This window comes from Chenopodium album, chromosome 19 (genome assembly GCF_948465745.1).
Source record: "Chenopodium album chromosome 19, dcCheAlbu1.1, whole genome shotgun sequence".
Taxonomy (NCBI): domain Eukaryota; kingdom Viridiplantae; phylum Streptophyta; class Magnoliopsida; order Caryophyllales; family Amaranthaceae; genus Chenopodium; species Chenopodium album.
In genome coordinates this window covers 5103063-5130342 of record NC_137852.1, presented here as the reverse complement: position 1 = coordinate 5130342, position 27280 = coordinate 5103063, and the positions used below count along the sequence as shown (strand labels likewise).

General features: G+C 36.8%; 3 protein-coding genes across 3 annotated transcripts; 2 read left to right on the top strand and 1 right to left on the bottom strand.

Moving 5' to 3' along the window:
* The first annotated feature begins 659 nt into the window (after positions 1–659).
* LOC145594622 (protein PAL OF QUIRKY-like) lies at positions 660–4453 on the top strand. The gene is made up of 2 exons (XM_081650950.1): positions 660–1454; positions 3317–4453. The coding sequence occupies exons 1-2, from the start codon at positions 787–789 to the stop codon at positions 4155–4157; spliced, it is 1509 nt and encodes a 502-aa protein (XP_081507076.1). The 5' UTR covers positions 660–786; the 3' UTR covers positions 4158–4453.
* A 117-nt stretch (positions 4454–4570) lies between these two features.
* On the bottom strand, positions 4571–6939 carry LOC145594665 (protein PLASTID MOVEMENT IMPAIRED 2-like). Its single transcript, XM_081651000.1, has 2 exons — positions 6618–6939; positions 4571–6503 (listed from the first exon to the last, which is right to left on the bottom strand). The coding sequence occupies exons 1-2, from the start codon at positions 6753–6755 to the stop codon at positions 4788–4790; spliced, it is 1854 nt and encodes a 617-aa protein (XP_081507126.1). The 5' UTR covers positions 6756–6939; the 3' UTR covers positions 4571–4787.
* A 477-nt stretch (positions 6940–7416) lies between these two features.
* LOC145595289 (uncharacterized) lies at positions 7417–18102 on the top strand. The gene is made up of 20 exons (XM_081651673.1): positions 7417–8074; positions 10345–10497; positions 11194–11372; positions 12068–12175; positions 13384–13554; positions 13637–14152; positions 14297–14371; positions 14452–14580; positions 14690–14764; positions 14858–15067; positions 15267–15419; positions 15506–15720; positions 15817–15934; positions 16021–16153; positions 16240–16435; positions 16530–16635; positions 16708–16848; positions 16935–17060; positions 17169–17283; positions 17576–18102. The coding sequence occupies exons 1-20, from the start codon at positions 7876–7878 to the stop codon at positions 17956–17958; spliced, it is 3501 nt and encodes a 1166-aa protein (XP_081507799.1). The 5' UTR covers positions 7417–7875; the 3' UTR covers positions 17959–18102.
* Positions 18103–27280: the final 9178 nt, after the last annotated feature.

Genomic DNA, 27280 nt, shown 5'->3' with positions numbered 1-27280 from the left:
AACAATACGGAGTAACTAATAATTAAGTGTTCATGGACAATGGTTAAGCTAATCAAATAGAAGAGTTATACATATACTTAGCCTACTCAGCTCACCTTTTAGGAACTACCTTATCTATTCCATCTCAAGCCAAGCTTATTTGGAATTGGTTAGGAGTGGTTAGTGGTTACTAATGTCCAAAATCCTTACACAAATCCAACAATATTTAATTGAATTCTACAATAATCCAATCTAAATTACAACTGTGTTACATTGGTCTAAATCATTTACAATACCATTATTTTAACGACTCAATACTAATCACATCCTAACCAACAAATTGATAATATTCGATCCTATTCCATATTTGAGTATCATAAAATTACAAAGTAAAGCCCTGATCTTTTGAGCTGTTCTGCTCTGCTGAAATCGCTTTGTTAAAATCTGCTTTGCTCTATTGACCTCTGTTCTACTATGTCCAAAAGCATAGGGCCTAACTAGCTAACTAGCTTTCACGTTTTAATATTAAACCAAACTTGTTGACATCCACAGTCCACACTACAACGTATTTTATTACGGGTATACATCCGCCGTATTTAATTCAAAATAGTTCAATTAGTCCACCTAATTATCCCTGCTCTAAAAATGAAAAACCCCACTAAAAGGGGAACAAAGCCGCAAAACGAGAGAAATTACACATAATTTTGTCTACTAAACATACCCGCGCTATAAACAACAAACCCACAAAAAACCACCCTCCAACTTTCTCTCTCCTCTCTCTCCTCCCCCTTCCTCAGATCCACTCCCATGGATCTCTCCCCGTCGACTCCGCCGGCGACGACATCCCCCTCCGTCGTCGTCGGCGGCGCAAAGAAAGAACCCAAAAATTCCGGCCAAAAACTCCGACTAATGGTCAGTTTCAACGGCCACATCCTCCCTCGTCCTCACGACAAAACCCTCTTCTACGCCGGCGGTGAAACCCGCATTATCTCTATCCCCCGAAATTCATCTCTTTCTCTCTCCTCCCTTTTCTCTCACATCGCTAAATCCTTCTTTAATGGGTCCCTCAATTTTCTCCTCAAATACCAGCTTCCGAACCATGACCTTGACTCCCTCATTTCTGTCTCCTCTGATGAGGATCTTCTCAATATGATTGATGAGTATGATCGGCTTTTGTCTTCGGGTTCGCGTATCAGATTCTTTCTCTTTAAGAAAGAGGAACAACCTGTTCGTGATAAATGTGATGATGATTGGTTCGCTGATGCGCTGAAAGTCGCGAGTTCGAATCCTGTCAATAATAATAATAGCAACAACAATAATAATGATTCTTCGTCGTCGGCGCCGGAATCGATTGTGTTGGAGAGTAGTTCGTCGTTTGGGTCGAATAGTTCGTCTTCGAATTCTCCCGGGAAGAATAGAGTAGGTGTTGCGGATGATTTTAAGGTTGTTTTGCCCTCTATTGATTCTTTGGGAAGGTAATTCAGTTTACTATTTTTTTTTTTAATTTTAAATTTAATTTTTTTTTTAATTTATTTGTAATTTTTTTTTTAATTATTAAAATCAATTTTTTGGGGATGGAAGTTGAGTAATTGAAGATGGAGAATGAAATTTGTGGGTTTTGTTTGGTTAATTTCTAGGGTAAAATTTGAAGAATTAGTTGTTCAAAAAGTACAGAAATTATTTAAGTTTTCAAAGTTTTGAAGTATGGTTTTTGATTGTTTTCCTGTATCATTTACGAATTATCTGCCTGTAATTACCATATTCATGTTTAATGAGCTTTAGGTTTTTGCCATGTTTGGTTTGGATTGGATGGTGAATTATTCTATTAAGAAGAAGGACAAAATGTCAACGTTTAAGAATAAATAAATTATTGTGATGTCAATTAGAAGTAGTTAATTGTCTTTGTAAATATCTACTCGTAGTTAGATTGCAGCAAAATATTGTTTAAATGGGATCCATAGGCGGAACTTGTTCATTCGGGTAGTTGGTACTTTGTACGGAGTACATGGTTTTGTGTTTTTGTAACTGGGGCATGTATGTCATTGAGTTAATTGGCGATATTTGGGGTTATTATGGTGGTTTTCCTGAAACAGCCAAACAGTATCTGTTCAGATGTAGATTCGTTAGAGCTAAGACTTTCATGGACTTTTGGAATGACCAAGGTATGTCAATGGTAAGGACATTAAGGGATGATGGTGGTGGTAGTGTCGTGGTGATGGTGGTGATTGTAGGATGTACAGAATTGGGTGAATGAATATTGTGCAGTTATTTACGGAGTAGGCTATTCAGGTCTCATATGAAGGTCGCATGTGTTGACTGTCCAGCAGTTATATGACCTATGCAAAACCGCTCCATGTATGGTGATAATTTGCAGTGGCTGTTGGGGAGTGTGAGAGGAGGTGTAGCTTAGGCAATATGAGTTTTGATTTTTGAAAGTGGTGATTACTTTAGTAATTGGAAATCCTTTGTTGTTTTATGTTTGATGCTAAGTATAGGAAAGGAAAGGTAGTGGAGGTGTGATAATTTTTACGAAGTACAAAGTGCACTATTATTACCGGGGTCTGTGATCTTCATTCACCATGCTAAACGCTCTAGGCTTTATGCAATATTTTGAGAGCTCCAAGAATTTTCAATGGTTTCTTTATGTTGTGGCTGTACATTAGTACATGCTTGGTGGTCAGTCTTGATATTTACTTACATGATGCTAGTCCAATTGTCCAAATTAATATGCACATGTTTATGAATCAATTCTGTCAGTAATAATGCCTTAATTGTCTCCCTATGCAGTGATCCTTTGATGACCAGATCTCAGTGTAAATTATGTATATGCCTTTGCTTTCCTGTGTTATTAGTACTGTTGACCACCAGCAAGTGTGCATTGGGCTCATTGTCTTCCAGTAAAGTAAACATTACAGGCCTTATTATCATCTACTATAATTCTACATTAAGATTTTATTTGGTGACTATCTAGGGATTAGATCATTTTCTTATTTTAAATTTATTCTTTTTTTTTTTTTTTTTTTTGGTGGGGGTGTCTGCATATACATTTTATTTCTAGTAGTAAGGGAAGAAATTAGATGTAAGTAAAATTTTGGATCTTAAGACTAGTCTATAATTGATCCTTGAATCCTTAAATCCAACACTTGTTTGATTTCTCCACTTTACAGCCTGAACTCTGCATTTATAATATATACAAGTATTTTCTTAAACAAATGTCAATTTATTGTGGTGTAATGCTTTGATAGATCATGTCTTGGGGTGCTGTGCTCTAGTATTCACCTATGGGTCATTTAGAGTAACTAATCTTGGTAGTTTCATGGATTGTTGTATTTTACAGTGATTGCAGCATTCCAAGCCCAAACTTCAGCCAGCAAGGTATTGTGTATCAAGACGCATCGGGATTTTTTGACTCTAATCCTGCTTCTTTGAACCTTGTTGAGACGGAAAGCAATGCTTCTGATCGTTCTCCTCGGAGTGATATTCTGACTCCCGTTCAGGTTTCTGGTTACATGGTATCTAAACCAATGGATAAACCTCAGCATCAGTCCCCACCTCAGCCACCATCACTAGCAACAGCAACACCACATTACATTCACTATGCTGCTCCTCAATCCAATTATGCTCCCCAATATTACCCAAATTCTATACCTGTTGCATCTTATACTCAAATGTATCCAACTTATGTCCAACCACATCAACCTGTCCAATATCAGCTAAATAAACCATACCCAGTCTACATGATGCCTATGGGGCAAACACAAAATCTGTATGATGCGTCTATGCCTCGTACTATGACAACTGCACCAAACGTTGCTAGGAGTCAACCCCATGTGCCTACAAATCCTGTTGTGGTTTCACCCCCAATAATTTATGAAGGTTACAGTAAACCTGCTGCTCCAGCATCTGAATATGCTGCTGAAGTATATATGCCAACTGTAATGGCAACCCAACCTGTGACTTTGCCTGCAGTGCATCAACCAGCTCAGCCTGTTACTGTTCCTCCCATTGAAAAAACCAACTATATCAGTGAATTTGAAGATCCTATGCATGCCCAGATATACAAAACTCAACCTTCTGGTCTTATATTGCCTTCTCAGCTTCAAATGGCACAAAGTGCTGCAACAGCAATGCTTCCAGAAAGTTTCACTCAGTTACAGTTGGAGAGTACTAAACATTGAGGATTCTGACCAACGGAAAAGTGCTGCTTCGAAAAACAGTTTTGAGTAAGATACATAGAGTTCAACACTGTAATTTCATTTTCCCTGCTTTTCCTCCGCCAGTTTTCTTTTTGTATTGCAGTATATCGTCTTCTTGCTCTAATACATGTTTGTTTAGTATACATAATTTTGACCGTTTTTTAAAAATATTTTTTTATATTCACAAGCTTACTTAAAGAAAAGGTGCTTTTTCTGTAAGCCTTGTGGTTCTGATTATGTAACAATTTGGTAAAGTAATGTATAAGTATTTGCTGTTATCTTGGATGTGTTATTGAAGTATTCAAAATGATTAATTGATTCTTTTGTATCTATTGTTAATATTTTATCTAGGAATCTGGTTGTGTCCTTGGTCCGTACTTGAAGACGCAGGAAGCTGCAGAATATATTAGTGAAATTTCATGTGGAATCAAAATTTGGAAATTAGTTGACGAATCTTTACATGCATACTTATCATATCCTACTTATCTAATCTAATCTAATATACTCTATGTACTGATTACAAAATTTCCCACAACAAATAATCTGAAGAATATGGCTTGTATGTACCACAATGTTCGAATGTGATTTTATTAAAAGAATACTCAAAGGTGATTAATTGTCTGTGTCTTCCTTCAAGGGGACTGAGTTTTCATCCTCAATCTGCTCATTAGCAAAATATTTTGCGATTTTGAGCATTACTTTTCTCCTTCTTTTCATAGATAAAGAGGTTGAAGTGCTTATACGTCTTGTAGCTGGAGAGCCAGATCTTCGCAACTTGGCTTGTCTTACTGGGGTTAGGCTATAATCAAGATCATTTATTGATCTCCTCCCCTGAAGGCTCTTGCCCTTATGGTTTATATCTTTTTGCTGCTCCTCTGTTTCTGAATTCTCTGCGTTTTCTAATTCTTCCATCCTCTTGACCTCCTGCTCTTCCTCTAGCTTCAGCTCTTCAATTTCCCTCTTCACCAAAGCAGTTTCTATCATAATCTCTCTTTCACTAGCCTTTAATGCTTCTGCCCATGCAAGAGCAGCTGCCACTTTCTTGTCAGCAGTATCTCGAGCTCCAGCTGCACATCCTGTTAAATATTCATACTCAAATTTCGATATTGTGATGGTAGAATTTGTCTGGGAAGCCCTTGCTTTCACTGCATTTTCTACAAGGGTTTGCAATTTCTCAAGAGCATTTGCTTCTGAAATTTTGACTTCTTCAAGCTCTTTAACTACAGCCTGTAGTTTCTCTTCCTTCGTATCATTTTCAGACTCAATTTTCTGAATCTCAGCCCTGATGCAGTCTGTCTCCGCTTTCAATTTCTGCTCCTCTTTCTTCGCCGCCTCCTTATCTCTTTTTAAGCTCTCTAAAGCAAGGGAGAGAGATGGTAACATTGACTTCACCTTTTCCTCAGATGCTCTGGCAACTTCTAACGTATCTTTGGCCCTTAGAAGTTTTGAGTTCATCTTCTTTATTAATTTTTCGGTTTCTGCTTCCTTTTTTTCAAGTTCACTCTTCTCCTTTGACATGTTAATCAGCTCAATTCTTATTACATCCATACTACCCATAAGCTGAAACCCTTCCGCTTGGATAGTCTCCAGTTCTTTCCTCGCTGCCTCCAGATCATCTGCGACTGTCTTCAAAGCTGAGTCGTTCAAACTTTCACTTCTCTGAAATTTACTGTCCATTTCCTTAATCAAATTCAGCTCATTTTGCAGTACATCAACTTCTGAATTGGTAAGTTCTAATATATCTTCAATATATTTCATTTTCTCGATTTCATCCCTCAATACACTGATCTTTTTTCTAGTTTCATCAATCAGAAATGAATATCTTTCCTCTTCTTCTTTCTTCTGAGCTTCAATCTCTGCAAGTTCTTTCTGTGCCTGGATTTGAGCTAGCTCAACCAATACCTCCTCTTCGTTAGCTTCCTCAATCTCTCTCGTTAATTTGTCAGCAACACTCGTATAAAACTTGAGTCTTGAACCAGCAGCATCTGCTTCTTTTTCTGCCCGGAATTTCTCTTCAACTGCTCGTTCTATCTCAAGCTTAACTTTGCTGATATCTCTTTTGACTGCTTCAACCTCTCTCGCGACTTCTTCATACTGATCATTTTCCTCTTGGGCAGGTACTTCCTTAACTCTCTTCCCCTTCTGAAACTCCTTAGCCCTTAATTCCGACTCTTGTATCTGTGATGTGAGCTCCCTAACTAACTTTTTCGCCTTCAGGATTTCGAACTCAGCCTGGTTTATCTCTGACTCTGCTATTATCCTGTTTTCATTGATTTGGTTGATCCTATTCTTTGCAATATGAAGTTCTTGAGCCTTTGAAGAACTTATCTGCAAAGTTGAAACCAACCATTAACACGAATAATCGAATACATTATACATATACTCCTAGTAATAATCTAGTAACAGATAAGAAAGTGATGATAAAGAATATACTCTATATACCTGAGAGTTTGATACAGCATTCAGAGACTTCTTAAATGTATTAGTAACTTGATTAATCTTCCCTCCTCCACCATACTTGTTAATGGCTGCTTTGACTGACCCAATTGCTCTCCCATTACCCAATTTGCTCCCATCCATCTCAATCAAAAACTCGAAAAATCTCTCCTTTCTTGCTGAGGTTCGCGGTATATGACACTAACCCTGAATCTGAATTCCTGTATTTTCTACAAAATCTCATATTTTTGATTCATTTTTTCTGTAGTTTGTGTTCTAGAGGAAGGCCACAACCTAAGTTTAAGAACCTAAGATTAGAAGAAAATAATGTTTGGTTGTTATTGTTACAAGTCCCCAATAGTGTTGCTGCCATCTATCCAGTGGGACATGCATGATGCTTGTGCTTTCTTTTTCAAGCTTTTAAAGACTTTGGATGAGAAATAAAAAGCTAATCTGTATTTTGTGTTCAACTCTCGTGACTGCGGTAAAGCTTCTTGATTTTATATGCTTCAAAAGAGAGATTGTCCACCATTTCAGCTTTCACTTTGTACTTTCACATTTTAATTGATTGTTTCATACGAGTAATTAGTTTCGATAAGTTTTAAATTTGTTTTCAAAAAAGGTCAATTCAAATACGGAATACAATAAGCTCAAATAAAGTACAAAGTAATTTAAAGTGGGAAAAAAATATATCAAATTTAATTTTTAAGTTGGATAAAACACACCCTTAAACAAAATGTATTTTTCCTTGTCTACAAATACTGTCACAATTCACTTAAATGCATTATATTTTCCACCACTCCTCTTTATATGTATATATACACAGAATACACAATATGAGAGTGAGGGATAGCTCAAGTGGTTAAAGCTCCCTCCCGGTTCCAGGAGATCCTGGGATCGATTCTCACCCCCGCCCTTGTAGCTCTCTAAACACCAAAAAAACAGAATACACAATATAAGGATATATAAAACAAAATCACGCGTAAAATCGCAAATCGGTGTGATTAATTTTAAAAACTACACAACCGCATAGGTAAATCCGTAAATCAGTAATACCGACACCGTCACGTTTCATTTTTCTAACCAGATCATCAAATCCATCTGCACCAATTTTATCCCAAAAAAAAAAAAAAAATTACAGAGCACGGGTACAAATTTCTCAGATCGATTTCTCTCGAATGAAGCTTCAATCGAAAGCATCAATGGCGGATTTTCATTGATGAAACAGTAGAAATCGAGGACAGAGAAAGACGAGTAGACGACAATGGATGTGGAGAGATCATCGCTGTGTAATTGTGTGGTAAACTTTCTATTGGAAGAGAACTACTTATTGACTGCTTTCGAGCTACTTCACGAGCTTCTTGATGATGGTAGAGATGCTCAAGCTATTCGACTCAAGGAGTATTTCGCTGATCCTTCTCTTTTTCCTCCTGATCAAATCTCTCGCTTCAATTCTCTTCGAGGTTTGTCTTTATTGTTTCGTTGATTCTGATTTTATTTTGGTTTGTAATCGTAATTGATTGATTAGGAAGATCTGATTACGTCCTGTTTGGTAGGCGATAATAAATGGCGGTAATGAGAATGAATTAGAAAGATCAATATTTGTATTTTATGCCAATTGTGTTGGAACTTATTGGAACATATTGAAAGTTTTATACTGTAATTGAATTGGGCCATTGTCTGATAATGTTGAACATTTCTTTTTTTGATTGATAGAATTGAAATGTTACATTAGAGAGAAAATGTTGAAGTAGTTTCACATGCAAGCTTGATTTTTGTAGCTATATAGTTCTTTAAGACTTACCTGAATTAGTATATTTCATACAGTCATACCATAAGTGAGTATATGTAATGTTTAATTTGAATTGTTTAGGTTGGAATGGAATGCTCTCGACTTATAATGTAGTTCATTGTTTCGATCTATTATCAAATTATAGTCTTGTAAACTATTTTGGGATGTTCGGGAAATATCATTGCATTACCTATTAATGAAATGGTTGGATGTTCAAACATGCTCGGACTCCCTCTTGAAATGATTAGTAGGGAGAGGATGGGAGGGCATAACTATTGCCGTACATAAAGGATGTTGTTGTGATTTTGTGGCGAATCCTTGATTGTAAGTGTTTAGAGATATTTGGCACTTATTCAACTGATGGAAAGCGTAGTATTTTGGAATTGGTGATATGAGGATACTTTTGAAATGATGTTTCTTTGTGAATGGGAGTATTGATATGATGAAATCTTTGATTTAAGGACAATAGAGGTAGACTTAAGGTAAAATTTTAGCTAATTTAAACTAGGAGTTATATCACATGTCATGTATGAACTTAGAAAGATGGGGAGTAGGCATCTAGAAAAGTTGGCTCTGATGCAAAAGGGTCAAGTATTAAATCTTTTAATTCCGAGCCTAAGATTCTGGGACAAGGATAGAGACCTATAGCCTAGTTTGTGGATCTTTGATTCAGTCATGAGTGGTATGATATGAAATGAGCTTCGTGATATATGTAAATTCAGCAAAACCATTGACTTGTTTGGTATAAAGTAATTGTAGAGGAAACTAAGGGAACAAAAGGGAAAAGAGAAATTTTTACCACTATGGAACTGGGCATGATTTTAGAAATGTGGTAATATACTTTCCTACTGTTTCCAAGCCAGCTATTCTTGTCAACAGTATTGATGAAGGACGGATTTAGCCAACTTTGGAGGAAAGTTTCAGTTGCAATCCTGTAGCTTTAATCAAAGAGCACAAATCACATAGTCAATCTACATGAGTTATGTAGTGGGTGATTTGTAGTTGCTTAATCAGTCAGTTAGACCCTATATGATCAAATGGGAAGTGCAAAAGGCTGTAAAACAAGAGATTATCATGGCACATACACACAAATGTAGGCATGCTGCCCAGTGCCCACATTCAAGTGCTCAACACTAGGAGGCCATTCCCAAGACAATTTTTTCAGTTGCAACCCTGTTGCTTCACCTCACATAGTTACATTACATGAGGTAACCTGTAAATGATTTTGCAGTAGACTTTATATGATCAAAAAGGAAGGCTGGGGGGGAGGGGTGGGGGTAGCTTCTCCTCCTATTATTGAGCGATTTTTTGTCTACAAAGATAAGAAATGAAGCCAGCCTATCTTTGTGTCATGAACCTTAGAGTGCCATAATTTTGTGTAATGCTACAGTGGAGCATTCGATGGATCAAATCTTATTCAGTTATCATTTTTTGTTCGATTTGCCTCTCTAATGTTCTTTAAGCTGTACTTTCCACACATCTTAACGAGAGTGGTTGGATGCCCATGATCTTCTTATAATTGCAACTAACTGATAAGTTTGTAAGTTGATAGGGCAGTCCTGGTGGTCACGGTCTAATAGTAATGAATGTATGGCTTGTAAGAGTTTAAATGTGTCCAACTTTAGTGCCATGTCTCATATGATAGTTTCTACATTTGTTAAGGACATTAAAGACTTATATTATTGCATGATATAAATTTTGTGTATCTGAATTGCTGATTATGCGTGGAATTTGCATTACTGACCTCCACATGCGATTTGTTTGTTGTGGCCTTTGTGGCTTGTCGTTTTTTTTTTTTTTTTTTTTTTTTGTGTGTGTGTGTGTGTGTGCGTGTGTTGGGGGGGCAGCTATTTCTCAACTTTAATTGAGACTCATGTATACCTTATCTTATTACACGCAAAAGTGCTTTAACTACTGTTCTGTTTGTTTGTCTGAAAGCAGTTGCAGATCCTCAAAGTTTGTTGGAAGAGAAACAAGCACTACATGAAAAATTAGCATTATGTGAGTATGAACTTCGTTTAGCTCAGGAAGACACTTCAAAACTAAAGGAAGAATTGCAGAAGAAAGCAGAACTTCCACCGCTTGAAAACAACAGTAAGTCTCACAGTAGGCTGCATTATATATACTTTGTAAGTTTGTATGTTTCTAGTAGAGTATTTAAAAAGTGACAGGAGAACTTACAGTTTGGAGTGTCTACTTATTACCTTTCGAGCTAGTGTGATTATCTATTAAAAAAGTGCAGAACTGTTTCAGATTGTCTCCTGCAGTCCTGCCACTCAAGGTCCTTATCTGGAGCTTTTTTATGCGTCCCATTCACTCCCATTACATTTGACTCAGCTATCAATTACTACTTGATCAGTATAGTTGCTCATGTAATCTGTATGGATTATAGTTTGATCACTTTGATGTTGGCCAATATGTTTCAACTCGGATACAGATAATAATTAGTGATTGATTAGTGCAATTTGTCAAATAATCCTAACAGATGTACTATGATTAGTTTGTTGTTTATTATATATGTGAATGCTGACAGTGCTGTGGGAAATATGATTGCCAAGGGCCAGCAATTCTAGAGCTGCCTTTTCTGGACTTGGTCTTTTGTTTTTATGCTGTGATGATGTAATCTGTGCTTTGTTTTTCAGTGTTTATCAATATTCTTCTACTTTTATTATGGTAAATTTGCTTATACTACAGCTGTGAAGCAATGTAATGGCCCATACCCCCACCCCTTCCCCAAGCCATAATCCAGTATGGAAGTGTTTTCTGAGCTTTGTACTCTTTTGTCTGCAGGCACAAATGGAAATGTTTCTTTGGATCCACCTCTTGATATAATAAGGCAGAAGAAGGGAACCACAATGTCAAACTTGGGTCCTGTGAAGGATAATGAAAGACATGATCTTAATTGTGCTGTGAAGGAATACTTACTCATGGCAGGTTATCGTCTGACTGCAATGACATTCTATGAAGAGGTAATGCAAACTTTCCAGTTCCATGTATGTTTCTTCTTGGTTTTTCCGTTCCTTCTTGATTGGGCTCTATGTCTGAATATTTTTATCATTTTATTTTATATCTTTTTGTTTGGGGATATTTATTGGGTGTTTTTCTGGATAAAAGAGGCTGTTTTCATGGATGTCTCTCTTCTGAATCCTTAAGAAATTCAATTAAGGAATTATTTCCTGATTTGATTTGATATTGACCTTTCAAGTTTTACCTAAAACAAGTTAGCAAGTGTAAGATAAATTTTTGAGGGGCTTGATTATAGCACTCTACATGGCCAGTGTCCAAGCTGGGATACAGTCCCTAATCTCCCTCTTGTTTATTGTTTGAGATGTGGCATAGAGCCAGATATCCTTGTTGGTATTGGCTATTTGTGTATTGTTTCATATATAAAATTAGGTTGTGATATGTTTGGCATAATTTAGTGATCAAATATGATTTGGTTCTCTTGAGCCATGCTTAATTTGGCGCTCATTGCTTAGTGGAATGACAGAAAAAATGCTAAAATTGTTAGTCAATTCTCTATGTTAGATACACTCACTCATATCACTCCAATGAAACATATATATTAAAAATTTGATCTTGTTCTTAGATTCACTTGATTGCAGGGTAATTGTATTAGTTGTATGAAATTTAGTACTTGCCTAATACGGATATTGATCTGTAGGTGACCGACCAAAATCTGGATGCTTGGCCTAATTCACCTGCATGTGTGCCGGATGCTTTGCGCCATTATTATTATCAGTACCTTTCATCCACTGAAGAGGCTGCAGAGGTATGTCTAGAATACTATTCTAAACTTGTTCAGATTTTTTATTTCTGACAGTCAATTCCTAAAAATGAGCATTCCATGTCTTAAGTTGAAGAATCTGTAAACTCCTAGGATCTAGAAGCACTAAATGATAAACATTTCCTGCAGATATTTTGCTGTTTGTTTAATTTTCCTTTTCTATGCTTGGGGTACTCCTTTAGTCCTCTTCTATAAATTTTGCAATCAAAATCTACCAACTCCTTCCGTAGGATGTTGGATGATTTGATTGTTGATATATGTTCTTTGCTTCTCTCACCTTTTATATCTGAACTGTATAAGCATCCCAATGTTTCATGCTTATCAAAGCAGATTAAATACAAAAAAATTAGAGATATCTAGAATGCTGTCTATTATGTTGGAACTGGGATCAGGCTTTTTATACATCGCCAAGTTAATGGAAATTATTTGCCGAACCTGAATTACTACCTTTGTTTTCTTGTTGAAGATTGTTTCATAACAGAAAAATGAAACATATCACATATGATGTAGGCCATGTAACACCGATTTCAGTGCTAGGGACTAGGGAGGCAGTGGCGGCATATGGTGAGGCAACGATTCTTTGCCTTGGGTTTTAGGACTAGTATGGATTTGCAAAGTCAGACTTCATGTTTTGCCACTATTTTTCATCGCTGGAAGAGTTATTATTATTTTTTTTTTATATATATTTTATTATTTTCTAAGATTATTTATAGAAAATAATCTGATAGATGCAAAGCGTGATTTTGAAGAAAGGGTGAGTTTAAGCTTTCACTGATTATCCATTATGACTGAACTCAGTATATTTTAGACTGCTTAGTGTCTAATACAAGCTAGACATATGCAAAGATTATTGTACACCTTCGTTTCATATTATGTGCAACCAAATGAGCTTGCATGGAATACTAGGCAAAATTTGTTTGTGAGTGTTGAATGGAGAGAGTAATATATGCATGTGATGAGGAGAGAGAAAAAGAGAAATGACATCTTAAAAAGGAAAGAAAAAAATGTTGCACATAATATGAAACGGAGGTAGTAGTTTATATTGGATCTACAAGTGATAACATATGGTTGTAAGAAGGTCTACAACAATTCAATCTCGTAGTAGTATTCAGAGAGTAATTTGTGTGCCAAAAAAGCTCTATCATCGGGATATATTAGTATAAGGGCTATGTGATATGAATGCCTTTTTGCAGGAGAAAATTGCTATTCTAAGGGAAAAGGAGTCACTGTTAAAGGAGAATGAGAGACTAAGCCATGAGAAGGATTGCTTACAGAGGAACAAAGAAGTAGCTGATGGTCAAATAACAGCTTTGACGAGATCAATAGATAGCTTACAGAAGGAATTGAAGGAGAAGGATATTTTGGTATTGCCAATATCTTAATTATTTGTGCCTAAAATTGCTATCTTCTTCTATCTGGAAAGTTTATACTGTTATATTCAAATAGGTGCAAAAGATGAAGCAGTTGTCTGAGAATCAAAGAAAGGAACTTAATGACTGCAGATCGGAAATAACTTATCTTAAAGTGCAAATTGAAGGATGGCGATCTGGTAAAACTCAGTCAACAAGTAATGCTGATCATTCTCAGCCACATTCCCTCGAAAATCCCACAGAAGAAACCAATTATATGCTGATGAACACAGGAGAGGCAGAAACCTCTTTAGTTAGTGCTGTTATTGATTCAACAATCCCTGAGGAGATTGTGCAGAAGGAGGTAATAGCTGTTGAAGTCCCTGAAGGTGAATCAGCTTCATCCGTTCCAGTCCATGGATCAACTGAATATGTGGCTTTGAGAAGTGAAGATGCAGAGTCTAATACTGCTGAAATGTTTAATGGCCAAGCGAATGAAGTCCAGAAAAATTCACCTGAGGCAATGAGCCCTGAAAGTGGAAGCCAAACAGATGTTGACATTTGTGGAGATAAACTTTCAGACAATACAAATGTATCTTCTTCAGAAAAGATGGCAAGTTTTATGCTCCTTTACTCTGAGCATGCATGCAAGGCTATAAACCTGTCATACTCTGTTCTTCCTTAATTCCGTTATACTTTGTATGATTATGTGATGCAGCATATATCCTAACGAGATATGGCTTTGTTTGTCTTACAGAATTTGGAGACAGTCCAGATTCTTGCTGATGCACTCCCAAAGATAGCTCCATATGTTCTTATACAACATCGAGAGGTTTGCTTCTTAATTTTCATCATACAACTTGCATATACATTCCAAGTAGATTGCTAATCATCTATTGGATATTTCCACAGGAGCTTCTCCCCTTGATGATGTGTGCAATTGAGCGCCATCCAGAAAGCACAACACGGGACTCTTTGACACATACTCTATTTAATTTAATTAAACGTCCAGATGAACAACAAAGAAAAATTATAATGGATGTATGTAGCATTGCTCTACTCTTTTGGTCTAATTTTAAGACCAAAAAGACGAGAAGAATTAAAATGAGGGAGATTTTTCTCATCTACTGAAGTCTTTTCTTTTCTGTAGGCTTGTGTTAATCTTGCAAAGAATGTTGGTGAGATGAGAACAGAGACAGAATTGCTTCCTCAATGCTGGGAACAGGTTATTCACTTTATCCCTATGAAATTACTATTAAAGTTCCCAGCAAATGCACAGCTGCACAGTGTGTTAACTTTTCCAAATTTAATTTTGAAGATCAATCACAAGAATGAGGAGCGCAGGCTGCTTGTTGCTCAATCATGTGGGGAGCTTGCTGGATTTGTTCGACCTGAGATCCGTGATTCTCTAATCCTGTCTATTGTGCAACAATTGGTAGAGGATTCCGCAACAGTTGTACGCGAAGCTGCTGCGCACAATCTGGCATTGTTGCTCCCACACTTCCCCAATACAGAGAAATATTTCAAGGTCAGCCTCACTACATATGTTCCGAGGCCATCATGGAGAAGAATTGTGACTTGACAGAATTGGCCACAATGTAAGATTTAGAGCCAGGTTGATGAAACATGGTCTAGGGAAAGAGGCCTCATCCCATAGTTGTAACATGATGAGTAAAAAAGTATATCCAAAACATATCTCTCCAGTGGTTCCTTTTGTGTTTTGATAGGTTGAGGAATTGATGTTCCAGCTAGTCTGCGATCCTGCTGGAGTAGTTGTTGATGCTACACTTAAGGAGTTAGTACCTACTTTGGTCAGATGGGGAAACAAGCTGGACCACATGTTAATTGTTTTGCTGTCACATATCTTAAACTCTGCCCAGGTATGCTCGTCTTACAGCCTGACTCTATGCTTCTGTTCAATGCTGGTTTTCTTGCTTGGTTAATGACTCTTTTTATAAAAACTCAGCGTTGCCCGCCCCTTTCAGGGGTTGAAGGTTCTCTTGAGTCGCATCTACATGTCTTAGGTGAACGTGAGCGTTGGAACATAGATGTTCTATTAAGGATGCTATCAGAATTGCTTCCATATGTGAAACAGAAAGCAATTGAGACATGCCCATTTTCTGCTGCTTCCGAATCAACAGGGATGTTATTTTCTGAATCCCTGCTGCAACTATACGCCAGGTGATCTTCCTTTTGACTATTCTCTCTTTTTTCCTCGTGCATCAATTTTAACCTTATTTTTATTACATCTTTTGTGCTGAAAGAATTCTTGGCCAGGGGTCAAGTGGTATGGTCTGCATTTGAGTGGATGCACATAGAATGCTTCCCCCATTTAATTCAGCTTGTATGTTTGCTACCTCAGAAGGAAGATAATTTAAGAGCCCGGATTGCAAAGGTTTGGCTGTAGTACATACATTTGATGCTTCTAGGTTCAAGAAAACTTCTCTTGCATTGTTCATGATGTAATACTTGATTTTGCAGTTTTTGTTGGCTGTATCTGAACAATACGGAGACTGTTATCTGACACACATAATGCTGCCTGTTTTCTTGATATCAATTGGTGACAATGCTGATTTGACATTTTTCCCGTCTTCCATTCTACCGAAGATTGAAGGTCTTTTGCTAGCTTGGTCTAATTTTTACTGTCAGTTGCATTGCCTTCACATCATAATAGCAGCTTATATTGTCATTTTATTGCAGGTTTGAAACCTAACAGTTCGGTGATGGAGAGACTTGCCACCATGTGTGTGATGCCACTGCTATTGGCAGGCGTTTTAGGTGCTCCTAGCAAGCGTGAACAGTTGGAAAATTATCTTAAAAAGCTGTTAGTTCAAGATACTTCAGAAGAGCCACACAGACTCCATGCCGAAATAGTTGATGCTGTTCGCTTTCTCTGGTTTGTAGTTAACAATGAAATTGGTTAAGAGTTGGCTTTTGTAATGATTGTTTTTTTTTTATTTTATTTAACCTGTATTTTTCTGCTGGTACAGCACATTCGCAGAGCACCATAGCATGATATTTAATATCTTATGGGAGATGGTTGTTAGCTCCAACATAGATATGAAAATAAGTGCTGCGAACCTGTTGAGAGTCTTGGTAGGCACACTCTTCTTGGCATGTCTGATCATGACATGTTCTAAAACTGTTACTGACTCTTATTTGCTATAGGTTCCATATATCGATTCAAAATTGGTCTCAACTCATCTTCTTCCAGCCCTTGTCACACTTGGTTCTGATCAAAACCTGAGTGTCAAGTATTCCAGTATAGATGCATTTGGGTCTGTAGCTCAGCATTTTAAGAGTGATATGGTATATCTGATTTTTGTTTTTTCTGCTTTCCTTTTGTAATAAATTGCCTTTTGTAAATCCAGCTAATTGCAAATTGAACTGTTCAGATTGTTGAGAAAATATGCATTCAAATGGATGCTTTCTTGGAGGATGGATCTCAAGAAGCAATGATTGCTGTGGTCCGTGCATTAGTGGTTGCTGTACCACATACGACAGATAAACTTAGAGATTATATCCTTCAATGACATTTTACAGCTTGCATTTCCTTTTATTGGAGCTGAATTTGACTTCATGCTATACATTTTTGTTTCCGTAATTTGTGTCCTTGACATGATATACATCTTCTGTCTAAGATTTTCCAATTTACAGCATCTCCTGTTCCTATTAGTGATGTCATGCGTCGCCGCGAAAGAGCAAATGCATTTTGTGAGGCAATTCGTGCTCTGGATGCTACAGGTTTGTTTTATTTTCGAGTTTATTGTGTTTTCTTTCCATTGAATGCTGATATTGTGTCATCTTTACCAATGTTTATTTGGTCTACACTTGAGCATGTCTTAGAATTAACTCTGAGAAGACGGAGAACCTTCTAATGATCATACTTGCTAGAGGCCTATGATAGAGTTCATGTTAGGCTGGCTTTGGAAACAGATGTCTGATTTTCCTAAGACTGTTGTTCCTTGGATGTTATCCAAGAAGTGTACGCTTCTAATAGTTAACTCCATCTAATTACTCATTTTCGATAATTCAGATCTTTCTGCTGCTAGTGTCCGAGACTACCTTTTACCTGCCATTCAAAATCTACTCAAGGATCATGATTCACTTGATCCAGCACACAAGGAGGCATTAGAGATCATAATGAAAGAAAGATCCGGTGGGGCCTTTGATGCTATTAGTAAGGCTATGGGTGCTCATCTTGGAATTGCGTCATCTGTTACCAACCTATTTGGTGAAGGTGGTTTTCTAGGCAAGAAAGAAGCTCTGGATTCTGTGGTGGAACCAAGTGAGCCCCCTCAACCATCCCCACCCCCAGCAGCAGAAGACACAAGATTTAAACGGATCATGAGGGGCAATTTTGCTGACATGCTTCGGGGTAAAGCAAAAAATCAAGATGACAATGTGCCTCACCAATGAAATTTTGTATAAATTGTGCAGCATCGATCTCCTTTTTTGTGTTAAAGTGATGAGCAATTCGACATAAAGTCAAAATTTTCTTGCCTCAGATTTATTTGTATTATTCCTTCTACCAATTTATATGTACAAAAGCACTTGTGATTTTATCTGTACTTATTATTGAGCAGATAATCAATTCTTAATACATACTAATGACAATGTCGCAATGGTAATTTAACCTACTATGAGAAGAACCGTTGATTCACACAATTGGTCATCGCGCTTAGTTGAAAAGCTAGTGGCGCGAAGCTACCGTGTGCTGGATTATGCCTGAATGCCTCTAAGTTAGAATCTAGGCCAGAAGCGGCGCATGTGTCTGCTGCCCGATTGCTGTCCTACAGAAGAGGTTTCGGCCCCCAAGGGCATGTGTCATAGGCTAAGCTCGCGCAGTGGATGCGCCGCGAGAGCCGCATTGAAGCACAATTTCTACCGAGCGGCGGGTTAAATCCTTTACAGACGACTTAAATACGCGACGGGTATTGTAAGTGGCAGAGTGGCCTTGCTGCCACGATCCACTTAGATTCAGCTCTATATCGTTTCGATTCCCCCCCCCCCCCCCAACCTTATTCCCTAAAAACACCTATATTTAGGAAAACGAGTTTAGCAATGCATCTCGTATGATAAAAAATGCTAAGTACAGGATTAAGACAAGTCACAAAGCCTAAGTGTTAGGATATTGGATGGTACAAGGGGACGTGTGGCATGAGCACAAGACATGTGCATCCAAGGACAAGACATTTCGGATTCTGGGCATTATTTACGACTCCCAAAGGCCTTAAGACATGATGAATTAGATAGTTCCTGGCACTATTAATGACTCCCAAAGCCCTTTGGGACCCTTGGAAGTACTTGGATGTATAATCTCAACGAGTGAAAAAATGATATATGGAAGCAAAATATGAAGGCTAATACACGAAATCGGAGCGATTTAGGAGGTCTCGGGACACGGTGTCGCAATTTCACGGAAAATTACGGGATGCATCCCAGAGTCATATAATATTATTTTGACCCATATATGACCATTATCCGGCATTCTGGCTACGTACAGGCCCCGTGAAAGTTTATAGCAAATACAAGAGACATGTAAGAAAACGAGTGAATTGACCATTTTAAGGCAAATTGGTAGGTTCCACCTGCACAATTGGACTCCAAGAGGATATTAAAGACCATGGTAAACATCTCGGAAATTTTTAGTTTTGGACGAAAAAAGGTCAAAAAAATTCGAAAATTAAAGGTTATTATCTACGCTTTTAAAGGAATTTTGATGTTACGAGGCGTGGTGGAAAAATTCTTGAGATCCGTAGAGGAAACAATTTAGGGTCATATCATGACGTTTGAAATCATATATGACCATTATATGTTGTTAAAAATGTCTGTGGTAGGCTTGAGTTCACGAAATCAGTGGAAGTTTCGAACAAATAAATTGAAAGTTTCAAGGCAAATTGGATGGTTCCACCCAGCCAATTGGACTCACGGAGGGTATTAGGGACCATGGTAAACATCTCGGCAATTTTTATTTCCGGGCAAAAAAAAGTCAAAAAAATTTGAAATTTGAAGGCTATTATCCACGCTTTTTGAGGAATTTTAGACCCAACGGGATACATCTTAGGGTCATATAATAACGTTTGGAATCACATATGACCATTATATGATGTCAAAATTGTAAGTGGTAGGCTTGAGTTCACGAAATCGGTGCACGTTTCGATAGGTTAAATTGTCCGTTTTAAGGCAAATTGGATAGTTCCACCCACCCAATTGGACTCTCGGAGGGTATTAGGGACCATCGTAAACATCTCGACAATTTTTATTTCCGGGCGAAAAAATGTCAAAAAATTCGAAAATTGAAGGCTATTATCCACGCTTTTTGAGGAATTTTTGATGTTACGGGCTCAGTGGCGAAAAATTTTGAGACTCAAGGGGATACATCTTAGGGTCATATAATGACGTTTGGAATCATATATGACCATTATATGATGTCAAAAATGTCCGTGGTAGGCTTGAGTTCACGAAATCAGTGCAAGTTTCGAACAGGTAAATTGAACGTTTTAAGGCAAATTGGATGGTTCCACCCACCCTATCGGACTCTCGGAGGGTATTAGGGACCATTGTAAACACATCGCCAATTTTTATTTCTGGGCGGAAAAAGGTTAAAAAATTCGAAAATTGAAGGCTATTATCCACGCTTTTTGAGGAATTTTTGATGTTATGGGCTCGGAGACGAAAAGTCTTGAGACCCAACGGAATACATCTTAGGGTCATATAAGAACGTTTGGAATCATATATGACCATTATATGATGTCAAAAATGTCTGTGGTAGGATTGAGTTCATGAAATCGGTGCAAGTTTCGAACAGTTAATTGACCGTTTAAAGGCAAATTGAATGGTTCCACCCACCCAATTAGACTTCCGGAGGGTATTAGGGACAAAGGTAAATATTTCGGAAATTTTTATTTTCAGGCAAAAAAAGGTCAAAAAATTCGAAAATTGAAGGCTATTATCCACGCTTTTTGAGAAATTTTTTATGTTACGGGGCCCGGTGGCGAAAAGTTTTGAGACCCTAGGGGATACATCTTAAGGTCATATAATGACGTTTGGAATCATATATGACCATTATATGTTGTCAAAATGTCCGTGGTAGGCTTGAGTTCACGAAATCGGTCCAAGTTTCGAACGGGTAAATTGACCGTTTTAAGGCAAATTGGATGGTTCCACCCACCCTATCGGACTCTCGGAGGGTATTAGGGACCATTGTAAACACATCGCCAATTTTTATTTCTGGGCGGAAAAAGGTTAAAAAATTCGAAAATTGAAGGCTATTATCCACGCTTTTTGAGAAATTTTTGATTTCACGGGGCTCGGTGGCGAAAAGTTTTAAGACCCCTAGGGATACATCTTAAGGTCATATAATGACATTTGGAATCATATATGACCATTATATATTGTCCAAAATGTCTGTGGTGGGTTTGAGTTCACGAAATCGGTGCAAGTTTCGAACGGGTAAATTGATCGTTTTAAGGCAAATGGGATGATTCCACCACCCAATCGGACGCCCGTAGGGTATTAGGGACCATGGTAAACATTTCGGCAATTTTTATTTCTGGGCGAAAAAAGATCAAAAAATTCAAAACTTGAAGGCTATTATCCACGCTTTCTGAGGAATTTTTGATGTTACGATGCCCGGTGGCGAAAAGTCTTGAGACCCTAGGGGATATATCTTAAGGTCATATAATGACGTTTGGAATCATATACGACCATTATATGTTGTCAAAAATGTCCGTGGTAGGCTTGATTTCACGAAATCGGTGCAAGTTACGAACAAGTAAATTGACCGTTTTAAGGCAAATTGGATGGTTCCACTCAACCAATTGGACTTCCGGAGGGTATTAGGGACCATGATAAACATTTCGGCAATTTTTATTTTCAGGCGAAAAAAGGTCAAAAAAGTTCGAAAATTGAAGGCTATTATCCACGCTTTTTGAGGAATTTTTGATGTTACGGGGCCCGGTGACGAAAAGTTTTGAGACCCTAGGGGATACATCTTAAGGTCATATAATGACGTTTGGAATCATATATGACCATTATATGTTGTCAAAAGTGTCCGTGGTAGGCTTGAGTTCAAGAAATCGGTCTAAGTTTCGAACGGGTAAATTGACCGTTTTAAGGAAAATTGGATGGTTCCACCCACCCAATCGGACTCCCGGAGGATATTAGGGACCATGTTTAACATATCGCCAATTTTTATTTCTGGGCGAAAAAAGGTTAAAAAATTCGAAAATTGAAGGCTATTATCCACGCTTTTTGAGAAATTTTTGATGTTACGGGGCCCGGTGGCGAAAAATCTTAAAACCCTAGGGGATACATCTTAAGGTCATATAATGACGTTTGGAATCATATATGACCATTATATATTGTCCAAAATGCCTGTGTGGGTTTGAGTTCACGAAATCGGTGCAAGTTTCGAACGGGTAAATTGATCGTTTTAAGACAAATTGGATGATTCCACCCACCCAATTGGACGCCCAAAGGGTATTAGGGACCATGGTAAACATTTCGGCATTTTTATTTCTGGGCGAAAAAAGGTCAAAAAATTCAAAACTTGAAGGCTATTATCCACGCTTTTGAGGAATTTTTGATGCTATGATGCTCGGTGGCGAAAAGTCTTGAGACCCTAGGGGATACATCTTAAGGTCATTTAATGAAGTTTGGAATCATATACGACCATTATATGTTGTCAAAAATGTCCGTGGTAGGCTTGAGTTCACGAAATCGGTGCAAGTTTCGAACGGGTAAATTGACCGTTTTAAGGCAAATTGGATGGTTCCACCCACCCAATTGGACTCCCGGAGGGTATTAGGGACCATGGTAAATATCTCGGCGATTTTTATTTCCGGGTTAAATTAAGTGGAAAATTGTCCAAAATTGAAGGCTATTACGGATCAATTTTTGACATCTTTTAAAAAAATGAACTAAATGTATTGGATGACTCCTGGGGTCATATAAGGAGTTTTGAAACTATAAGACACCGATAAAGATGTACATAAAGTACCAAGAATGACTTTTGACTGTAGTTTGAAATTCATGAAATATAGTGATGTGACTTGACTATAGTGATGTCATATAAGTGTAATAATATGATGTAACTTGACAATAGTGATGTCATATATTTATAGGGATCGGATGTCATATATTGATTAAATAGGAGTATACTAAATGTCCATAGTTGCTCATTAGGCCAAAAGAAAAAAACTTTGCAGAAATCTGAATTTACAGTTTTGCAGCATGTTTTTTGGAAAAAGTGGGAAACAATACTTCCTTTGTCCAATCAAACGAGTGAACACTGTTATATCTTCGACATCATATAAGTACATCATAGAGAAATTTAGTAGGTCAGCTAGGAAACTCTTGTCCTTTGAATGAATCCAAGAGCCAGTTGTGCTGCTTTGGCACCATGAAACCATAAATAAGTCTTGGCAAATCATGGTTAACTCAAAACATTGAAATGCAAGCTATAAATTGCAAGTCCAGAGTAATTAGTTTTTTAAAAAAAATGTAAAGGCAAGTACTGATCGACATTATGCAATCGATAACGGCATAATTACGCGTGTTTGTGGTGACAGCTGAAAAGAAAAGAAAAGACTTAATTTAGTATTAATTCATCTGTTGATAAGCAAGTCGGTCCACCTATTATCTTAGGTAATCGACATCGATCGACCTATACTCAAATGTCCTATGACTCTATGAGTACTAAAGGTCGTTTGTAATAATCCCCCCTCGTCTTTTATTAGTTGTTATACACTTGATTTTTTACGGTTTTCACTAATCACTTTCAATTATCATGTTATGGATAGTGATATATATCAAGCACAATGTGACCATGCAATATACTATTTGTACGGATACGTGGTTGGATGTTAATTAATGCACCAAACCCAAATCGATAAAAACAGCTTAGCCTCTTATCTATGCAGTACATAAATGGGAGGTGCACGTAGAATCCCTTGTTTAAGGGCATATAGCATGAAACAAGAAAAATGCCTTCCGAACTTGTGTTGTTGGTAACTTTCATTATTGAGGAAGGACCCTGTGTTATTCCGCCATAAATGTATGTTATTGATTATTCTATTTACTGTCCCATCAACTTTAAGTGGAGGATGTACGTACATATAACATATTAGTTTAGTCTATTCTAGCAACTTAGCTTGTCAAATGGTAACTAATATGGACTATAAAACAAGAACAAACAATTGCAAGAATTTTGATGAAATGAGTATTGATATATACTTTACGATTGGAGTAGGAATATCTTGTAAATTGAATATTGACTTGCTTGTATCTTGGAGGAGGTACATATCTGTGTTGTCTATAGCATCTTAGCTTGTCGATTAACAGATTAATTCGTATTTTTCATGTAGAGAGAGTTATAAAGGACAAATGATGTAAATGAGACTTGATTTCAAATAATAGCCGGATACAACCTCCTAAAGACTTTAACTACGTTAGCTATCATCCACGCACACTAATCCTTAGCCATACTTAATAAGATTTTAAACATAGGTTTGAGGAATGAGGACTTTGGAAATTTCTAACATGATTGTCAAGTTCAAAACTAGTCACCTACCACATTAATAGTTTTGTCTTATTTAACTTGACGATTCTTACGAAAGAATACTAGTACTAGTCTCGTTTGCCATGAGAAAATATATAGATGTTGACTTGACAAGTCTACTATAATTTCTCGTCAAGATGCGTGAAAGTTCAATATCTTCAATTCGATCCTAAATAATATGAAGTATATGTTGAAAAAAGCTGAATAGTGCGCACTAAAGAGCTTTTTCTAAGATAGATTTTACTTGAATTCTGTAAAAAGCTAAGTTAGGCTACATAGCATGAAAAAAGGACAAGCAAAATCCTTATTCAGGACAACCATATAGACTATAGAGGGATAGGTAGATAGGTTAGATTCGAACTTGTGACTTCAAAATACTCGTATAATATAAGATATTTCGTAATAGGAGGTATTGTATACCCGTACAAAAAATAAAAATGACTACGGAGTATATTTAGTATAATACTTGTATACGATTATTGGCCATCAATATCTGATACTATATATTTAGTTAAAAGTTCTTGTCAACATGACCTACAGGTAAGGCTAATATGGGTTGAGAAGAAACACAAACCCAACTTTTCACTTCCTAATAAACCCGTTCACAAAACTAACGCTTGCTAATACGTACGGTACATATACATAATCTTTAATCTCTTATTAATTAGCTCATGGTCATTGAAATTAATGTATTTTGAATTAATCACCAAGTTTTCGATGGATTAGTGTAGATCTGTACGCGTAGGACTTCCCTCAAAAAAAAAAAATAATAAAATAAAAAAAAAAAATGTGCGCGTTGGACACTAGCTAGCATATGGATTAATAATGCACGAGCAAAAGATAGATGGTATATGTATGTTAAAGAAGAGACCGGGAGAATGAATTCGACCATTCGAGATTATGAAGTATCACTTGAGATCCGGTGAATATAATGAATATGATTATGTGCATAATTTTTTTGATGCAATGATTATGTGCATAATGAATTATGATCCCCATTAATATATATTTATATTGTTAAGGCATGGACTAAGTAATGATAATTGGCATGATGAGATCTTAAGCACAAGTGCTCAATTAGACATGATTACAAACACTAATTCAAGGCCTTAATCTAAGGCTTTTTTGTTTTTCCACTTGATTTATTATTTTCTCTGTATAAAATGCATTATTCATTTAATTTGGAGGACTTTAATGCTCTTTTAGAATTTTCATTTTAAAGGCTAAAAAAATTTGCCCCACCAAACTGAAACCTCGTCCGGATTAATTAAACCGGTTTGAATTAGCAAGCTAAACACTTTAAGAATGAGTAAGAAGAAATCCTTTAATGCCCCTTAGAAGATGTGAACACATTGTATAAAAAAAGGTAGCCGAAAAACAGATAACATATTTTTTAATGGTTATACTTTATAAGATTTGCTATTACAAGAGAGTAGATGATGATGCTTCTTTTGGCAGCCTTCGGTTATGCATGCATGTATTCTTTAACCATCTTATAGTAGAAAGAAAAGACCTCACCTTTTTTTTTGTAAAAAGCTAGCCCATTCATGCATGCTCATAAAATTAGAATATGGTTTGCTTTAATTTATATAAATATATAACTTTTGACATGTAACAATTTGATCACACGGTATGTACCTACATTAATGTATGTAGGATATAGTTTAAGTGGCAAAATAAAAGAAATTCTGTTAACTTTCTTTTCTTGCAGTTTGGAGTTGCGTTTGGAAGTGAAGTAGTAGAGGAATTGAATCTGTTTAGAAACGAACCAGAACTAGCGTTTTTTTAGCTATGTTGCACTAATTTTGTTAATTTCTTTGCAATTTTAATCCTGTAGGCCGCGGCATGTAGGTGTAATTTTACACCTTTTCCTTGCTCGTTCTATAATGTATAATTTTACTCCCGAGTGTCCGATGGAGACCTTATATGCCCTAACTATATATTTATGTCAAAATATAAGCTCTTTGTTCTGTAAACCTCTTTCTAGTATAGCTAACTTTAATTTCATTCCTTATTCACTTGCTCCTTCATTGAATTGGTAATAGTTTAATTTAACCTTCCTGTACTCCATCCTTTAAAACATTCTCGCTAGTTCTAATTGGTACAATAATTACGTAATTGGTACAATAATTACGAGCAATTTTATGAAACAAATGAATTGTATGTATGTGTAACTTTTACTGGGTAATACTTTAACATAATTACAACTAAAACAAACAATCAAATTTCAAGAATAACATGCATGAATATCCAAGATCTAGAATTTTTGTAATTTTTCCACTAATAATTTATACATCCAATAATTCAAGACTACAATTCCCAAAATGTTCAACAAAATAGACCAATTGGATCAAAATGGACCCTATGTCAAATGTCATTATTTGCGCACATTTCAAAACACTCCTACTCACGTTTACATACTACTCAAACTATAATTAACATTTCCTCCAAAATTGCCCTTTGTCATAATAATATGTTGGTCCATAAATTTTCATTCTTTAGTACCCACACTTTTCCCCCTTAAATTCCTTCTATAAATTCACACTTTTCTTACCCAAATTCTCACCACTCTAAATCTCCCTCACTCTCTCCTACACACACACACTCACACAAATATCCCCTCTTCTCTAATTAACCAACATGGCCAAGTACATGGCTACCCTAACCCTACTCGCGGTAGTTGTCGTGGCAACACTACTAGCTATGACACCATCGACTGAGGCGGTGACCTGCAGTCCGGTGCAGCTAAGCCCTTGCGCGCCAGCAATCATGTCCAACCAAACACCATCAAAGGCATGTTGTGATAAACTAAATGAGCAAAAACCTTGCCTTTGTGGATACAAAAAGAACCCAACTCTTAAGCCTTACGTTGATTCTCCTGGTGCTAAGCGCGTGGCTTCCACTTGTAAAGTCAATGTTAGTTGCTAAGCCAAACATATCGATTACAAAAGCATTATTAGATTGATCTAATAATATACTTAAACCTAAGAAATAAATATGCACTTTATTAGCTTGATCACTGTATAAGTGTGATTAAAAAAATGGTTGTGAGGGTGTTTCTAAGGTAATTATAAATTAAGTAATTATGTTTAATTTAATGTTTGCTTTGTGATCTTGTATCAAATCTTGTGGTTTCAAAGTGTTACATTGAAACATGCATGTACATGTTACACACTT

Excerpts from the sequence above, each read along its gene's own strand:
- LOC145594622 (XM_081650950.1), top strand. The coding sequence starts at position 787 with ATGGATCTCTCCCCGTCGACTCCGCCGGCGACGACATCCCCCTCCGTC. Across the intron at positions 1,455-3,316 it reads TCTATTGATTCTTTGGGAAG|TGATTGCAGCATTCCAAGCC; the intron begins GTAATTCAGTTT and ends TGTATTTTACAG.
- LOC145594665 (XM_081651000.1), bottom strand. The coding sequence starts at position 6,755 with ATGGATGGGAGCAAATTGGGTAATGGGAGAGCAATTGGGTCAGTCAAA. Across the intron at positions 6,504-6,617 it reads ATGCTGTATCAAACTCTCAG|ATAAGTTCTTCAAAGGCTCA; the intron begins GTATATAGAGTA and ends TCAACTTTGCAG.
- LOC145595289 (XM_081651673.1), top strand. The coding sequence starts at position 7,876 with ATGGATGTGGAGAGATCATCGCTGTGTAATTGTGTGGTAAACTTTCTA. Across the intron at positions 12,176-13,383 it reads CCACTGAAGAGGCTGCAGAG|GAGAAAATTGCTATTCTAAG; the intron begins GTATGTCTAGAA and ends GCCTTTTTGCAG. Across the intron at positions 14,581-14,689 it reads AAAGAAAAATTATAATGGAT|GCTTGTGTTAATCTTGCAAA; the intron begins GTATGTAGCATT and ends TCTTTTCTGTAG.